This window comes from Gobio gobio (genome assembly GCF_949357685.1).
Source record: "Gobio gobio genome assembly, chromosome: 18".
NCBI lineage: Eukaryota > Metazoa > Chordata > Actinopteri > Cypriniformes > Gobionidae > Gobio > Gobio gobio.
This window is the reverse complement of record NC_137111.1, coordinates 47,871,101-47,885,986: the sequence shown is the minus strand read 5'-3', so window position 1 is coordinate 47,885,986 and position 14,886 is coordinate 47,871,101. Positions and strand designations below refer to the sequence as shown.

Genomic DNA, 14,886 nt, shown 5'->3' with positions numbered 1-14,886 from the left:
ATTATCATTATTATTATTATTGTGTGTGTGTGTGTGTGTGTTTCTAACCGCACCGCAGGAACTCCGCGTGTGACGTCACATCCGGTATTTCTGAAAGGCTCTAGAATATTACAGCAGCTTCGCGTTCATTCCGCTGTGTGTATTTAAGCGCGTGTCCGGCTGCTGGCGCTCTTTCAGCCTGTCATGACATTACAGAATATATCCGCATTAACGCTCATGTAAACATAAGCCCCGCACCTGTGCTGGAGACGTCCAGAGGAGCATTATATTACACATCAACAGGTAAGATAAACCACACTTGCTAGCACTCGCATGCTGTCAAAACGCTGTATGGGAGTGTGTGTGTGTGTGTGCAGACATATCTTCTTGTGTAGCGGTGTTTATGCGAACTAATGACATATACTTGTTGCAGTATGTGTGTGTGTGGTCTCATTAAAGTCATTTTATTATAGTTTTATTATATTTTGAAACAAGCACACAATATTGCTACGAATTAACTGAAATTCTTTCACAACTGCGTTTATCCACCAACCGTTTTAACGGTCATTTCACACATTCCGTTGTCTGTTCTGTGATCAGGGCATTTAAATCAAACTGAATCACGTGATATGTAGTTTAAAATTTTAAACAGTGTTACATTTGTTGTTATTCAGTTATAGATGTGTCTCTTAAGTGCTTAAAGTGGCAGTACCCATTTTTAAAACGTCCAATTATAGACTTAAACTATAAGCTGTGTTATGCAATAATTGTTTATGTACACACCTCCCACAAACTGAACTTTCTAGAAATATTTCTGTTGGATTTTCTCTCCAGGGCGGGACTAATCTGCATGCTTTCATTTCATAGTTTTAAACTGTGACAGCTATACTAGTATCTTGTTAGTTTTGTAACCTTGTGATTGCAAATGAAACCGGTGTGGTTTGAGGGTTGAGATACTTATAGAACATTAGGTTTAGAGTATATGGTTATAGTCCTGTATGTATTATTAAAAAATAAATATGTTTAATGAAGTGCCTCTAGTTTTAGATGCTTACCCCTTCTGGTCATCTTCATTTTAAAATAGACACAACCACCCCCACACCACACATACACACACACGCACGCACACACACACACACACGCGCATATATGCGTACATACATACACACACACACACACGTACACGCGTACATACACACACACATGTACATGCGTACATTCATACACACACACATACATACATGTGTACATACATACACACACACACGTACATACACACACACACACGTACATGCATACACACACACGTACATGCACACACACACACACACGTACATGCACACACACACACGTACATGCATACACACACACGTACATGCATACACACACACGTACATGCATACACACACACGTACATGCATACACACACACACACACACACACACACACACACACACGTACATGCATACATACATACACACACACACGTACATGCATACATACACACACACACACGTACATGCATACATACACACACACACACACACACACACACACACGTTCATGCGTACATGCACACACACACACACGTTCATGCGTACATGCACACACACACACGCGCACACACACGTACATGCGTACACACACACACACACACACGTACACACGCACACACACACGTACATACGTACATGAATACATACATATACACACACACACGTACGTACATACGTACATGCATACACACACACACACACACACACACACACACACACACACGTACATGCATACACACACACACGTACGTACATGCATACATACACACACACACACACACACGTACGTACATGCATACACACACACACACACACACACGTACATGCATACACACACACACACACGTACATGCATACATACACACACACACACAAACACACGTACATGCGTACACACACACACAAACACACACACAAACACATGTACATGCATACACACACGTACGTACATACATACACACACATATGTATATGTGTCTGTATATATATTTATATGTTTTACATTATATATTATACATGAATACATTAAAGAATATATTGCATTAGTTTTCCTAGCTTTGGTCACTTTTGACCGCGAAGAAGCCAAGTGTGAACTAAACGAAGAAGACCACAGAGGGTTAAAGAGTTTGGTTTTGCTTTCACCTGACGTGTGTGTGTGTGTGTGTGTGTGTGTGCGTGTGTGCGTGTGTGCGTGTGTGCGTGTGTGCGCGTGTGCGCGTGTGTGCGTGCGTGCGTGCGTGCGTGCGTGCGTGCGTGCGTGCGCGTGTGCGCGTGTGCGCGTGCGTGCGTGCGTGCGTGCGTGCGTGTGTGCGTGCGTGTGTGCGTGCGTGTGTGCGTGCGTGTGTGTGTGTGTGTGCGTGCGTGTGTGTGTGTGAAGTGCTCAAACCTGTAGGTCTTCTCCTGTGGAAGAGCGTGGCCATACGGGCCCGTCGTCATGCTATGCTGGGGAAATGCCTCTTACGGGCAGCTCGGTTTGGGTGGAATTGATGAGGAAGTGGTGCTGGAGCCCAGGAAATGCGAGTTCTTCGAGGGCAAGCGCGTGCGGGACGTGGGATGTGGCAGACGCCATAGTGTCTTCCTGCTGGAGGACGGGACGGTGTACACCTGCGGCTGCAATGACCTGGGGCAGCTGGGGCATGACAAAGGGCGCAAGAAACCAGGTAGGGCCGCAAACACACTCTGCTGGCATTATAATGTTATGGCTTTTAATTGGATTACTTGATCTTAAAGGGTTAGTTCACCCAAAAATGAAAATTCTGTCATTAATTACTTCCCCTCATGTCGTTGGACACCCGTCAGACCTCCGTTCATCTTCAGAACACAAATGAAGATATTTTAGTTGAAATTTGATTGGCTCAATGGCACTTTACACTCTCAAGACCCTTAAAAGACACTAAAGACGTCGTTACAAAGTCCATCTCACTACAGTGGTTCTACAATAACTTTATGAATCGGCGAGAATAGTTTTTGTGCGCAAAAAAACCCTAAATAACGACTTATATAGTGATGACGATTTCAAAACACGGCCTCATGAAGCTTCGAAGCGTTATGAATCAATGAGTCGATTCATGATTCGGATCGCGTGTCAAACTGCTGAAATTTGGCGATTCAAACTGCGGAATCGACTCACTGATTCATAACGCTTCGAAGCTTCATGAGGCCGTGTTTTGAAATCGTCATCACTATATAAGTCGTTATTTAGGGTTTTTTTGCGCACAAAAACTATTCTCGCCGATTCATCAAGTTATTGTAGAACCACTGTAGTGAGATGGACTTTGTAACGACGTCTTTAGTGCCTTTTAAGGGTCTTGAGAGTGAACCGTGCATTGAGCCAATGGAGGCCTTTCTGAGCCATCAGATTTACACTAAAATATCTTCATTTGTGTCTGAAGATGAACGGAGGTCTGACGGGTGTCCAACGACATGAGGGGAAGTAATTAATGACAGAATTTCATTTTTGGGTGAACTAACCCTTTAATCTAAATATCCTTATTATGTTTCAAAAAGAAAATTTGTGACACAATAAGGTGATTCATTCATTCTGGTATGAAACTCCCACTTTTCTGTCTGGTTCAAGCCTCACCCTTCATTTGTTGTAAGTTTCAAGTAAAGTAGGTGAAAATATTTAAGATCAGAGTAAAGTGTTTAATTGTTTTAATTTGCCCCATTTTATCTGTACTACCATTCAGAAGATTTTATAATGTTTGTGAAGTCTCTTCTGCTCACCAAGGCTGCATTTATTGGATAAAAATTACAATAAATGTAGTAAAATTTATGAAATATTATTACAATGTAAAAAAGCTGTTTTCTATGTGAATATATAGTAAAGTGTAATTTATTCCTGTGATCAAAGCTGCATTTATCATCATTACTCCAGTCTTCAGTGTCACATGATCCTTCACTAATCAAAATGAGGCTGATGTCATCAGTCCCTATAATTTTTCAAAAAGAAAAATGTGTGACACAATAAGGTAATAATAAGGTGGTTCCTTCATTCTGGTATGAAATGCCCACTTTTCTGTCTGGTTCAAGCTTCACCCTTAATTTGTTGTAAGTTTCAAGTAAAGTATGTGAAAATATTTAAGGGTAGAGTAAAGTGTTTAATTGTTTTTAATTTGCCCCATTTTATCTGTACTACCATTCACATTTTCTCACCATATTGCTCACCAAGGCTGCATTTAGTGGATAAAAATTACAATAAATGCAGTAAAATTTATGAAATATTATTACAATGTAAAAAAGCTGTTTTCTATGTGAATATAGAGTAAAGTTTAATTTATTCCTGTGATCAAAGCTGAATTTATCATCATTACTCCAGTCTTCAGTGTCACATGATCCGCATACACTTTGCTCATGTAACCTACACAGATGCAACAGTTATTTTTGCAAATCATAAATTGTTACACTAAAAAAATATTAACACATGAGATGACGGAAATCATTGTGGTGTGCCACGAAGATGTGAAAAAATAGGCATAAATCTAGCTTACAAATGATTCAGGCTAATTGTAATAATTAAGGATAAGACCTGTTTGCCCAATAGTGGCAAGACATATATGTATATAAGGACATCTGACAAATTGGTTTGTCCGTCAAGAACCAGGAAAAAAAATCGACTGAAAAACTGAAAAGACTGAAAAAAAAGACTGTGAAATCACCTTTACCATAATGTACAACATTACAACTTCACTTCTCTGTCTTTCCCTGCTCTTACAAGAACATCAGTCTCCTCGGCTGTGAACCGCTCCTGGCGTGCGCCTGGTAAATACGCCATAATAATAGCAATCCATAATGGAACTTGCGCACCTGCTTTTAAAGGGAATGTTGGATGACGCTCGGATTGGTTTATTCACGTTACGCCCAAACCACACCTATGAATAATGAAGCTACTTCAGACCAACCCATTTTAGATTTGCGCCGGGCGCAAGAGCCATTTATCCCGCCGGGAAAATAGCAACAGCGCCGAGACCCGCCCACAAAGTTACTTGCGCTTTGACACTTGCGTTTCAGATCGTTAAAATAGGGCCCATGACCTCTAACTCAACGGGCCCTATCATACTTGCGCAATGAGACGCAAGTTTTTTGTTAGTTTCAGCCCGACGCAGTTCTCATGTTCACGTCCAGCGTCACGTTGTTTAAATATCAAATACACTGGTGGATCTGTTGTTCACCCATGGGCATCTGGTCTGAACACCACGATGTAACTACACACATCACAACATGTAAATAGGAAAATGTTGGTGTTATTTTGTCACTTATTGAGCAGTAGGCTAGCTGGAGACGTATACCGCCAGTCTTTGTGCTAAGCTAGGCTAGCTGGAGCCATATACCTCCAGTCTTTGTGCTAAGCTAGGCTAGCTGGAGCCATTTACCTCCAGTCTTTGTGCTAAGCTAGGCTAGCTGGAGCCATATACCTCCAGTCTTTGTGCTAAGCTTGGCTAGCTGGAGCCATTTACCTCCAGTCTTTGTGCTAAGCTAGGCTAGCTGGAGCCATTTACCTCCAGTCTTTGTGCTAAGCTAGGCTAGCTGGAGCCATATACCGCCAGTCTTTGTGCTAAGCTAGGCTAGCTGGAGCCATATACCTCCAGTCTTTGTGCCAAGCTAGGCTAGCTGGAGCCATTTACCTCCAGTCTTTGTGCTAAGCTAGGCTAACGGTGGGTACGTCAGACAGAGTTATGGCACGGAGATGAGAATGGTGTGTATGGACTTATCTAACTCTGGGGGATACAGTGAATAAGCTAAAGTCCCAAAAAGTCGGCGTGTTCCTTTAACAGATGTTGTATAGCCATCTCTGTAAAATAGGTAGCACTCATTTTTATATTTTATTTATTAATTTTTACAGAAGTTGTAGCATATTCCTTTTGTAAAGCTACAGAACATGTTTGACTCATCAATGTTTTGTTAGTTTGAGCCATGTGTTTATTAAGGTCTGAAATAAAACAACAAATATTCCCAGCACTTTCTGTAAGAAAGAGAAATGACTCTTTACATTAAGGTAGTAGCCTAGTGAGAATGGGGTGTTGTGGGAATCACTTTTTTTTTTCCTCTTCTACATCAAACCACAGTTTTTACAAGTTCCCGCAATTTCATCGCATAAAATTGCACAAATTTCCTGCATATTCCATTGCATTTTTTAATAAAATGTGCCGTAAAATCAAGGATTTTTGCCCGCAACAATCACGCAAAAAAATCCCCACTTTTCTGGAAGGACTGGTTAGTAATATGAGCCTATAGGCGGTGAACAACACACATACACTCTGCTTATATCACACACACAGGGACGTGCAGAAGCGCACACACATTTTTAAATATTACAAATTACTCTCTGGAGAAGCATTTAGTCTTTCCGCTCACATGTAAATAGTGAATCCGCCATGGCTCAGGCACAACTGGCTTTTAAAGGGAATGGGAGATGAGACTCTGATGCACATTACGCCCAAAACACACTCACGAGGGACAACCCTTTTGAACCATGGGCCTGGAGCGCCGAGCGTTTTTTCCGTCGTTAAACTAGCAAAAGTGTATTCGGACACGCCCTCAGTGCACCTGCGCCATGAGCTCCGATCGTTACAATAGGACCTCAAACATCAAGACCGGATCAAAACATATTACAATGCATAATGCATTAAAAAAAAACAAATGTTGTACAATAAAACAAGACCTGAATGAACATTAAGAATGTTGTATTATAGTTCAAATATGAATGTTGCTGTAGCAGATGCCACACATTGAATTATAAGCAATATATTGGCCAGTATGATCTGTATAATTCACTCAGACCTTCTGATGTTTAGAACAGGTAGTGTCTCTGGATGCTCAGAACATCGTGGCCGTGTCTTGCGGTGAATCTCATACTCTGGCTCTGAATGATAAAGGACAAGTGTTTGCATGGGGTTTGGGTTCAGACGGGCAGCTCGGCCTGTCAAATATAGAAGACCGTCTCCGTGTACCCAGGTAAAGAATCGCTACCTCTTGAAGTATAAAATGCCTCTGTAATGGGTTTCATACTGGAAAAAAGTCTGTAGGCGTGTCAACTCAACCAAAGGTCCCCAGCTCAGATGTTTGATTTTGTTCATATTTTTTCTGTACAAAGACAAAATATTAAATGTAATGGCTGTTTAGTTATCCAGTGTTTTGTAGAGGAGGGTCAAAATGACAATTTTGGCTTTGGAGCCAAATTAGAGGGGTGTTAAAATGACTTTAGAAAGATGGCAGCATCATTATTTTATTTTCACACAGAGATTGGTAGATCTATTAGTGAAATCTGTTGACTTTAGCAATCTTTGTTGCATTTAATGCCAACGGTGACTGTTCAAAAATGGGGAAAAGCACTTTTTGTGTTTTTTGTCTCAAGTTTGCATGCCTGTAAGAAGTATTACAGATATCTTAATATCCTTCTAGATTCTGGTTCTTAACAAACATTTCTTTTGGTAAGTTCATTTTAAAGGCCCTCGATGCTTCAATCCCAGAGATCTTAATGCGGATCCATAAGTAAATTGCACACATTTTCAGTGGTCAAAAACCAAATGTGGGTCGCTTTGCAGTGCACACAGCTTTTTTTCTATATCTGAAGAACAAATAATGTTGAAACTAGAAATGTATCTTGTGTTTTTCTATAAACACAGTTGCATTGAGCATTCCTGTCTGAGTGACATAAGTATTGTTTTTCCAAGGTTTGCATGCCTGTATCTCTAAAAGTATTAAAGATATCGTAATATCCTTCTAGATGCTCATTCTTAATAAACTTTCCTTTTGAAATCTTCGTTTTCAAGGCCCTATATAGTTCAGTCCCATGGATATGGGGATCTCAAAGCAGCTCCATGTTCAAATTGTTGAATTTTACCAATTTTCAATGGACAAGAATCAAATGTTGGTAACTTTTAAAACAGCCCATAGTTATTGTGTTTAAAGAAGAATGTCTGAAGAACAAATAACAAGAGAAACTAGAAATGTATCATGTTTCCCTCTATCAAAACAATTTAATACAACACCCCTCTCTGAGTGTCAAAAACTAACATTTCCAGAAGTTTACATGTCTTTAATTCAAGAACTGTTAAAGATATCGTAATGTCATTTTAGAGGCTTGTTCTTATGAAACTTTTCTTTTGGAATCTTAATTTTTAAAGCCCTATATGGTTCAATCCCAGAGATATTGGGATGTCAGTGCGTTAACGTGTAACTAGCTACGATACTACATATTTGAACTCTTGCTAGCTTCAAAAGCTGTTAAAATGAGCAAAATCCCTTCTTCAAAATATCCTGTAAACTGATCCAAATATAGATTCTTATAAATACTTGTTTGAGAGCAAATTAATGTGCCTAATCAGCTGTGTGCAAAGCGAGCCACATTTGGTTTTTAACCACTGTAAATGTGTACAATTTACTCATGGAGCCGCATTAAGATCTCCATATCTCTGGGATTGAACCATCGATGGTCTTTAAAATGAACTTACCAAAATAAATGTTTGTTAAGAACCAGAATCTAGAAGGATATTAAGATATCTTTAATACTTCTTGAGTTACAGGCATGCAAACTTGGGGCGAAAAACACAAAAAGTGCTTTTGTCCCATTTTTGAACAGTCACCGTTGGCATTAAATGCAACAAAGATTGCTAAAGTCAACAGATTTCACTAATAGATCTACCAATCTCTGTGTGAAAATAAAATAATGATGCTGCCATCTTTCTAAAGTCATTTTTACACCCCTGTAATTTGGCTCCAAAGCCAAAATTGTCATTTTGACCCTCCTCTACAAAACGGTGGATTACTCTGTAAATACACAGCCATTACATTTAATATTTTGACTTTCATCACTATTTATGTTTGTCTTTCTTCAGGAAAAAATATTGATAAAATCAAAAATTTGAGCTGGGGAAGTTTACAAAATTTGGCTGATTTGACACCGAATGACCCTGTTGACAAATATAACGATAATTACATGTTTCCGTTCTCTCTTCTCAGAACGGTCAAGAGTTTGTCAGAGGTTCACATTACCCAGGTGGCCTGTGGACATTGGCATTCCCTTGCTTTAGCCAGAGGTATGATTCTTGTCGTTCTAAACCTGATTATTGCACCTGAACTATTACCCTAATTATGCGACATTATTCCCAAATTCTCACTCAAGGAGGTCAGATATTCTCCTGGGGCCAAAATAAATACGGACAGCTGGGGCTTGGGATGCAGGGAGCCGGTGTCTCCACCCCACAAGTCATTCAGTCTTTGCAGGGCGTCCCATTTGCCCAGATATCAGCAGGGGGCGCTCACAGCTTCGGGCTCACGCTGTCTGGGGGCGTTTTCGGCTGGGGGCGAAACAAGTTCGGCCAGCTGGGCCTCAGCGACAATGATGGTAAAACAAACACCTTAGACATTCAGTTGAGCTTCCTCTGGTTTGATGATTTTATAGTGGAGTGTGTGGTGTTCTTCAGATCGCAATTTCCCTGCCTTGCTGAAGACGCTCCGGTCCCAACGGGTCGTTTACATATGCTGTGGAGAGGACCACACAGCAGCACTAACAAAGGTATGGCTTGATTTATATTATTGATAATAATATTGATGCATATAAAAGGGGAACTATTATGCAAAATTCATTTGAACATAACTGTGTTGGCAGTGTGTGTACACAACCACCCTATAATGGTAAAAATCCTCTTTTATTAATCCCCATAAATCATAAGCAGTGTCTCAGAACAAGTCGTTTGCAGATTCTAGCATGTGCTTAGGCCCCGCCCATGACCGCTGATGGACTCCGCCCTATTAGCATAGACCCCGCCCTCAGTGAGCTGTACACAGTCCACCATGTTTATCTCCACGCCAGAGCTTTCAAGTAAGAAATGTATTCTTATTAAAGCTACTAAAGTTATTCAGTCAGAAGCAGTGAGTGATTTTCTGCTTTTCTCTTGTCGTTTGATTCATATTAACAGCAGATATAGCAGTAGGTACTGTATATTATCACTTATATACACAGATCTAATACACGCATGCAATTTCTTTCCCAGCTGTTAATGTGAACTTTGTGTGTTTTTGACATAATCTTGTGTGTTTGACCATTTAAGCGCAATGACGAAGAAGTGCAATGTCACATGAGCGTGATAGAGATGATCATCAAAACCAAACAGATGTTTTCGTTTTTAGCAGAGTATCCGAGGCATGAGCTGTACAAGCTCCGCCCTCTTCTGGATAGGGGGCGGAGCAGCAGCTCATTTGCATTTAAAGATACATGCACCAAAACAGCATGTTTTCCTTCCACTCAAAAAAGCATTAACAACATGGTGTAATAAATGATCTGCGGGGTATTTTGAGCTGAAACTTTCAAGTGTTTGAGCACCCTTAATATCTTTATGCCTTATAGTTGCATTTAGAAGATTAGAGCTGGGTGATAATATAGTTTACATTTTGCGACAATACTAGCAATCAAGCAGTTGAAATTTGCTGTATATCGATTTACATGATTATACTGTATGTATGCAGATGAAGCTGGACATACTTATCCAACTTTATATATAAAGCTGGGTGATAAGAGTCACATATTGTGACAATATTTCCTATTATTACTGTGTGTATATAGCTTTACATGATTAGTAATTCATTTTTATTTTGTAGGAGGGAGGTGTATTTACATTTGGAGCCGGTGGGTATGGTCAGCTGGGACACAACACCACAAACCATGAGGTGAACCCCAGGAAGGTGTTTGAGCTGATGGGGAATGTGGTTGCACAGATCGCTTGTGGTAGGTAAGTATCAAACAATCCATAAACAATCATCGTTTCCTTTTAGTGTTCAATATGAAAGCTGGAGACCTACTACCAATATGCTCCTTTATAACATGAATTGCTTTTCTCTTCACCTGCATGTAAGGCAGCACACCTTGGCGTTCATCCCTTCATCAGGAAAGATTGAGTCGTTTGGTCTTGGGGGTAACGGACAGCTGGGAACCCGCTCGACCTACAATAGGATAAGTCCCGCACCTGTGAAAGGCTGCTGGCGAGCACATATTGATGCTGTGCCTATGGATATAGGTGGGTTGACTTTGTTTACATAAAGTCTTTTAACAGAATTCATTTCTCAGAAAGCTGTCCTTCTCAGGATTTCTCAAATGCATGTACTGGTACTGACTTTGTACTGGTACTGATTAGGGCTGTGCTCAGAATATCGATACATCGATACATCGTCATGAACTGCAGACGATGCGCGTATGGGTACAGCAGCTGCCATATCGATAATGTGTGCTTTTGAATGTAATCAATGCGACGTGAGCGCCAGTGCAAGACATTTAAAAAGGAGAAGAGGTTTTCAGTTAAAGGGTTAGTTCACCCAAAAATGAAAATTCTGTCATTAATTACTTACCCTCATATCGTTCGACACCCGTCAGACCTCCGTTCATCTTCAGACACAAATGAAGATATTTTAGTTGAAATCTGATGCTCTGAAAGGCCTCCATTGGCTCAATGGCACGGTTCACTCTCAAGACCCTTAAAAGGCACTAAAGACGTCGTTACAAAGTCCATCTCACTACAGTGGTATGAATCAGTGAGTCAAATCATGATTCGGATCGCGTGTCAAACCGCCAAACTGCTGAAATTTGGCGATTCAAACTGCTGATTCGACTCACTGATTCATAACGCTTCGAAGCTTCATGATGCCGTGTTTTGAAATCGTCATCACTATGTAAGTCGTTATTTAGGGTTTTTTTGCGCACAAAAACTATTGTCGCCGATTCATAAAGTTATTGTAGAACCACTGTAGTGAGATGGACTTTGTAACGACGTCTTTAGTACCTTTTAAGGGTCTTGAGAGTGTAAAGTGCCATTGAAAAAAACCCTAAATAACGACTTATATAGTGATGACAATTTCAAAACACGGCCTCATGAAGCTTCGAAGCGTTATGAATCAGTGAGATTCGAATCATGATTCGGATCGCGTGTCAAACCGCCAAACTGCTGAAATTTGGCGATCCAAACTGCTGATGCTTCTCTCACGTATCAGCATTAACTCACAGCTCGTTCGCCTGGCCGTGAACCGGCTCTGTCTCCAGAATATAAACCATTCTGGTGGAAAAGGGGAAACCAGAGTTGAGTTGCACTTTAGTATTGTACATGACACCTTGTTCACTCATCAGTGGATTGAGTTGATTGAGACGCACCCCATGAAAACCATGTGCTGATGTTTCAGATTTGACAGGGCTGTGTATTTCAGAGGCGGAGCAGAGTTACTGCGTGAAGAGGATCTACGCTGGAGGAGACCAGAGCTTCGCTCACTACGCTTTATCTCAGGTATGAGCAGAGGTCAAGGGTCAAGCTGATGAGGCATAATTTAAGATTTGATTGTGAAAAGTGCTACAAATAACGCTGTATTATTGCTTATTATTATTATTTCACCACCCACACAGCTGTTGTTACATCATCAGTGATCCTTATTATTACATTGGTACCATATTATCATGTATTTATTTTGTGATATTGTATTTATCTGGATTTTTAGATATTTCGTGTCCTGCTTCGTGATCGACCGATATGGATTTTTTAGTGCCGATACGATACCGATTTTTTTTTTTTCATCAGTCTTAGCCGATGACCGATAAGGGCTGCCGATTTTTTTTTTAGCCGATACTGCTTTTGCTCCCTCAATTTACATCATAAAAATGACACAATGATCATCATGATAACAATTTAAAAATTAAAAAAGGAACATTTATTGAACTAAAAAAAACAATATTTAACAAATAGTAAAAACAGGTGAGGTAGAACAAGAAAAAAAAGAGTTCAGTGGTGAAACTAAATTCTGAAAATAAATATTTAAGCATAAATAAAATAATTACACTATTGCACACAGTCTCAACAAGCAAGCAGCATTATAAAGTGCACACTGACTGTACTATACTTAAAACTTTTATACTTTTAAAATTATTTACAACCTACTAGTCATTTAATGCTTAGGTGCACTTAACTTAATCTCTTGAAAAAAATATCGGCGCACGCAGCAGCCAATGCCGATACGTGTAAAAATCGCAAATATCGGCCCGATATATCAGTCTAACACTAGTCCTGCTTTACGTGGTGACTTCACATGGCAGCGTCCAAAAATTGCACGTGTATTTAAAAAATGTGCAGTATGCATTCGTTTGTACAGTTGCCTTTTGTAGTGATTGGCCGTTTGCTGATGTTCCTGTTTAAATGACTCCGCTGTATTGCTGTAGGACGACAGCCCTCCACTGGATGTGAGGATAACCAGACCTGACGGACAGATTTACACGCTCAGCGCTGACCTCATCCAGAAGTGGCTCAATCACAGCCATGGGAGACTGTCACCAGAAATCACCAAGTACAGCTTTGACTTCCTTTACTTTGTTTTTTACATTAGGGCATGCAGATGAAACTCATTCTGCCCTAATAAATGATGATCTAGCCTTAACTTCATCATGGTCTGAACATCAGACAATGATGTGATGTGTCTTTGCTGTCTCTTGCAGTGAGATTGATCTTGTGTTCTCTTCAGCGAGTTGTCTCAATGGAAGTTTTCTGTCTGGAAGGTAACCAGATGTTATACATTCAAAACACATCAGGCCTCATTCATGAAACTTTCGTAAGTATACAAGCAAATTCGGAGATTTGCACGTAACATGGACCTTTACGAAAACTCTCCTCCGGATTCACAAACGCTTCGTATGCCGCGGATTCAGTAGTCAAACGTGTATATTGAATGAATTCCAAACATTCGTAAATAGTGTGGGATTACAAATTTTAGAAAGTACATTGCATTTAGCATTTTAGGTAAAAATGATGATATCAGATTAATTAGTCTGCTGTGCAAATCTTCCAGACCTGTTTTACTGATTTCAGAGGCTCTAGCTCTAGTCTCCTTTCCTGCCAGACCTGTTTTCTCTATTGTGTTTTAAATTAGTCAGATCAGCTCCAGATCGGAGCACAGACGTTGCCCCTTTTGTCTTTAATGGCTCTGGGATGGCTCTTGGAATTGGAGTTCCTGGCCAGTATAAGCATGCGAATCGTTATGTTGATTTAATGGGACTGGTAGGGATTTCATAGTAGGGTGTGTCCTTTACCTACACAACATATGCATTCCTTTGTTTGAATGTCGTCTCCTCTGCTGTTCAATCCTTCCCCCTGAAATGTAGATAAATTGCATTATTTTGTACTGTTAAATCAGACTGTTTTCGGACGACCTGCAGCACAGAGAGTTCTCATTAAAAGAATCACTTCTGTTTTGATCCCAACGTCTCCTGGTCTCTACTTCAAGAAACAACAGAAGTTCACAACAATAGGGAGCGCGTGCAGGCTCGTTCATAATTAACCCGCCTTTCCACTGCATATGACATTCGCATACACATTTTGGCCCGTAGCGGCAGTCGCACAGAACTTTGAAATTGACCGTTCGCAAAGACCCGCCCCCTTTAGTTACTGTTGCTAGGTCCGACAAGTTGCACTCTCTCACCACACACACGTTCTCACGCAGTGAAAACCGTTGAAGCAACCGTTACTCTCGGCTTTCACCATGGTAAAAATAATGATTAGAATGAATGTAATACATGGATGAATATATCCACACAAAATAAATGACCCTCAATACATCTAAAATAAAAACATAAATATTGATTTAATAATTATAAAATAATAATTTCTGCCAAAATTATTTATAACCACCAGAAATGGTGTTTACAGAATAACGTTAAAGTGTTAAAATATCGGTAATTTTAACTTTGCGCTCATAGTTTTGATTAGAATTAGGGCTGTCAAAAGATTAATCGCATCCAAAATAAAAGTTTGTGTTTACATAATATATGTGTGTGTACTCTGTTAATTATTATTTATATATAAATACACACACAAGCATGTATATA

The 14,886-nt window shown here is 40.0% G+C and overlaps 1 protein-coding gene across 4 annotated transcripts in view; it reads left to right on the top strand.

Moving 5' to 3' along the window:
* The first annotated feature begins 77 nt into the window (after positions 1-77).
* Positions 78-14,886, top strand: part of herc4 (HECT and RLD domain containing E3 ubiquitin protein ligase 4) — a 41,087-nt gene continuing 26,278 nt past the window's right edge. Inside the window, exons 1-11 of one of the 4 annotated variants that reach the window (XM_079843620.1) lie at positions 78-282; positions 2,413-2,695; positions 6,830-6,989; positions 8,997-9,073; positions 9,160-9,381; positions 9,461-9,552; positions 10,635-10,765; positions 10,890-11,050; positions 12,228-12,304; positions 13,228-13,352; positions 13,501-13,560. In XM_079843620.1, coding sequence (XP_079699746.1) covers positions 2,470-2,695; positions 6,830-6,989; positions 8,997-9,073; positions 9,160-9,381; positions 9,461-9,552; positions 10,635-10,765; positions 10,890-11,050; positions 12,228-12,304; positions 13,228-13,352; positions 13,501-13,560 — 1,331 coding nt within the window. In that variant the 5' untranslated portion in view covers positions 78-282; positions 2,413-2,469. Of the gene's footprint in view, positions 283-2,412; positions 2,696-6,829; positions 6,990-8,996; positions 9,074-9,159; positions 9,382-9,460; positions 9,553-10,634; positions 10,766-10,889; positions 11,051-12,203; positions 12,305-13,227; positions 13,353-13,500; positions 13,561-14,886 lie in introns of all 4 variants that reach the window. The other 3 variants (XM_079843618.1, XM_079843617.1, XM_079843619.1) reach the window with 3 other exon arrangements.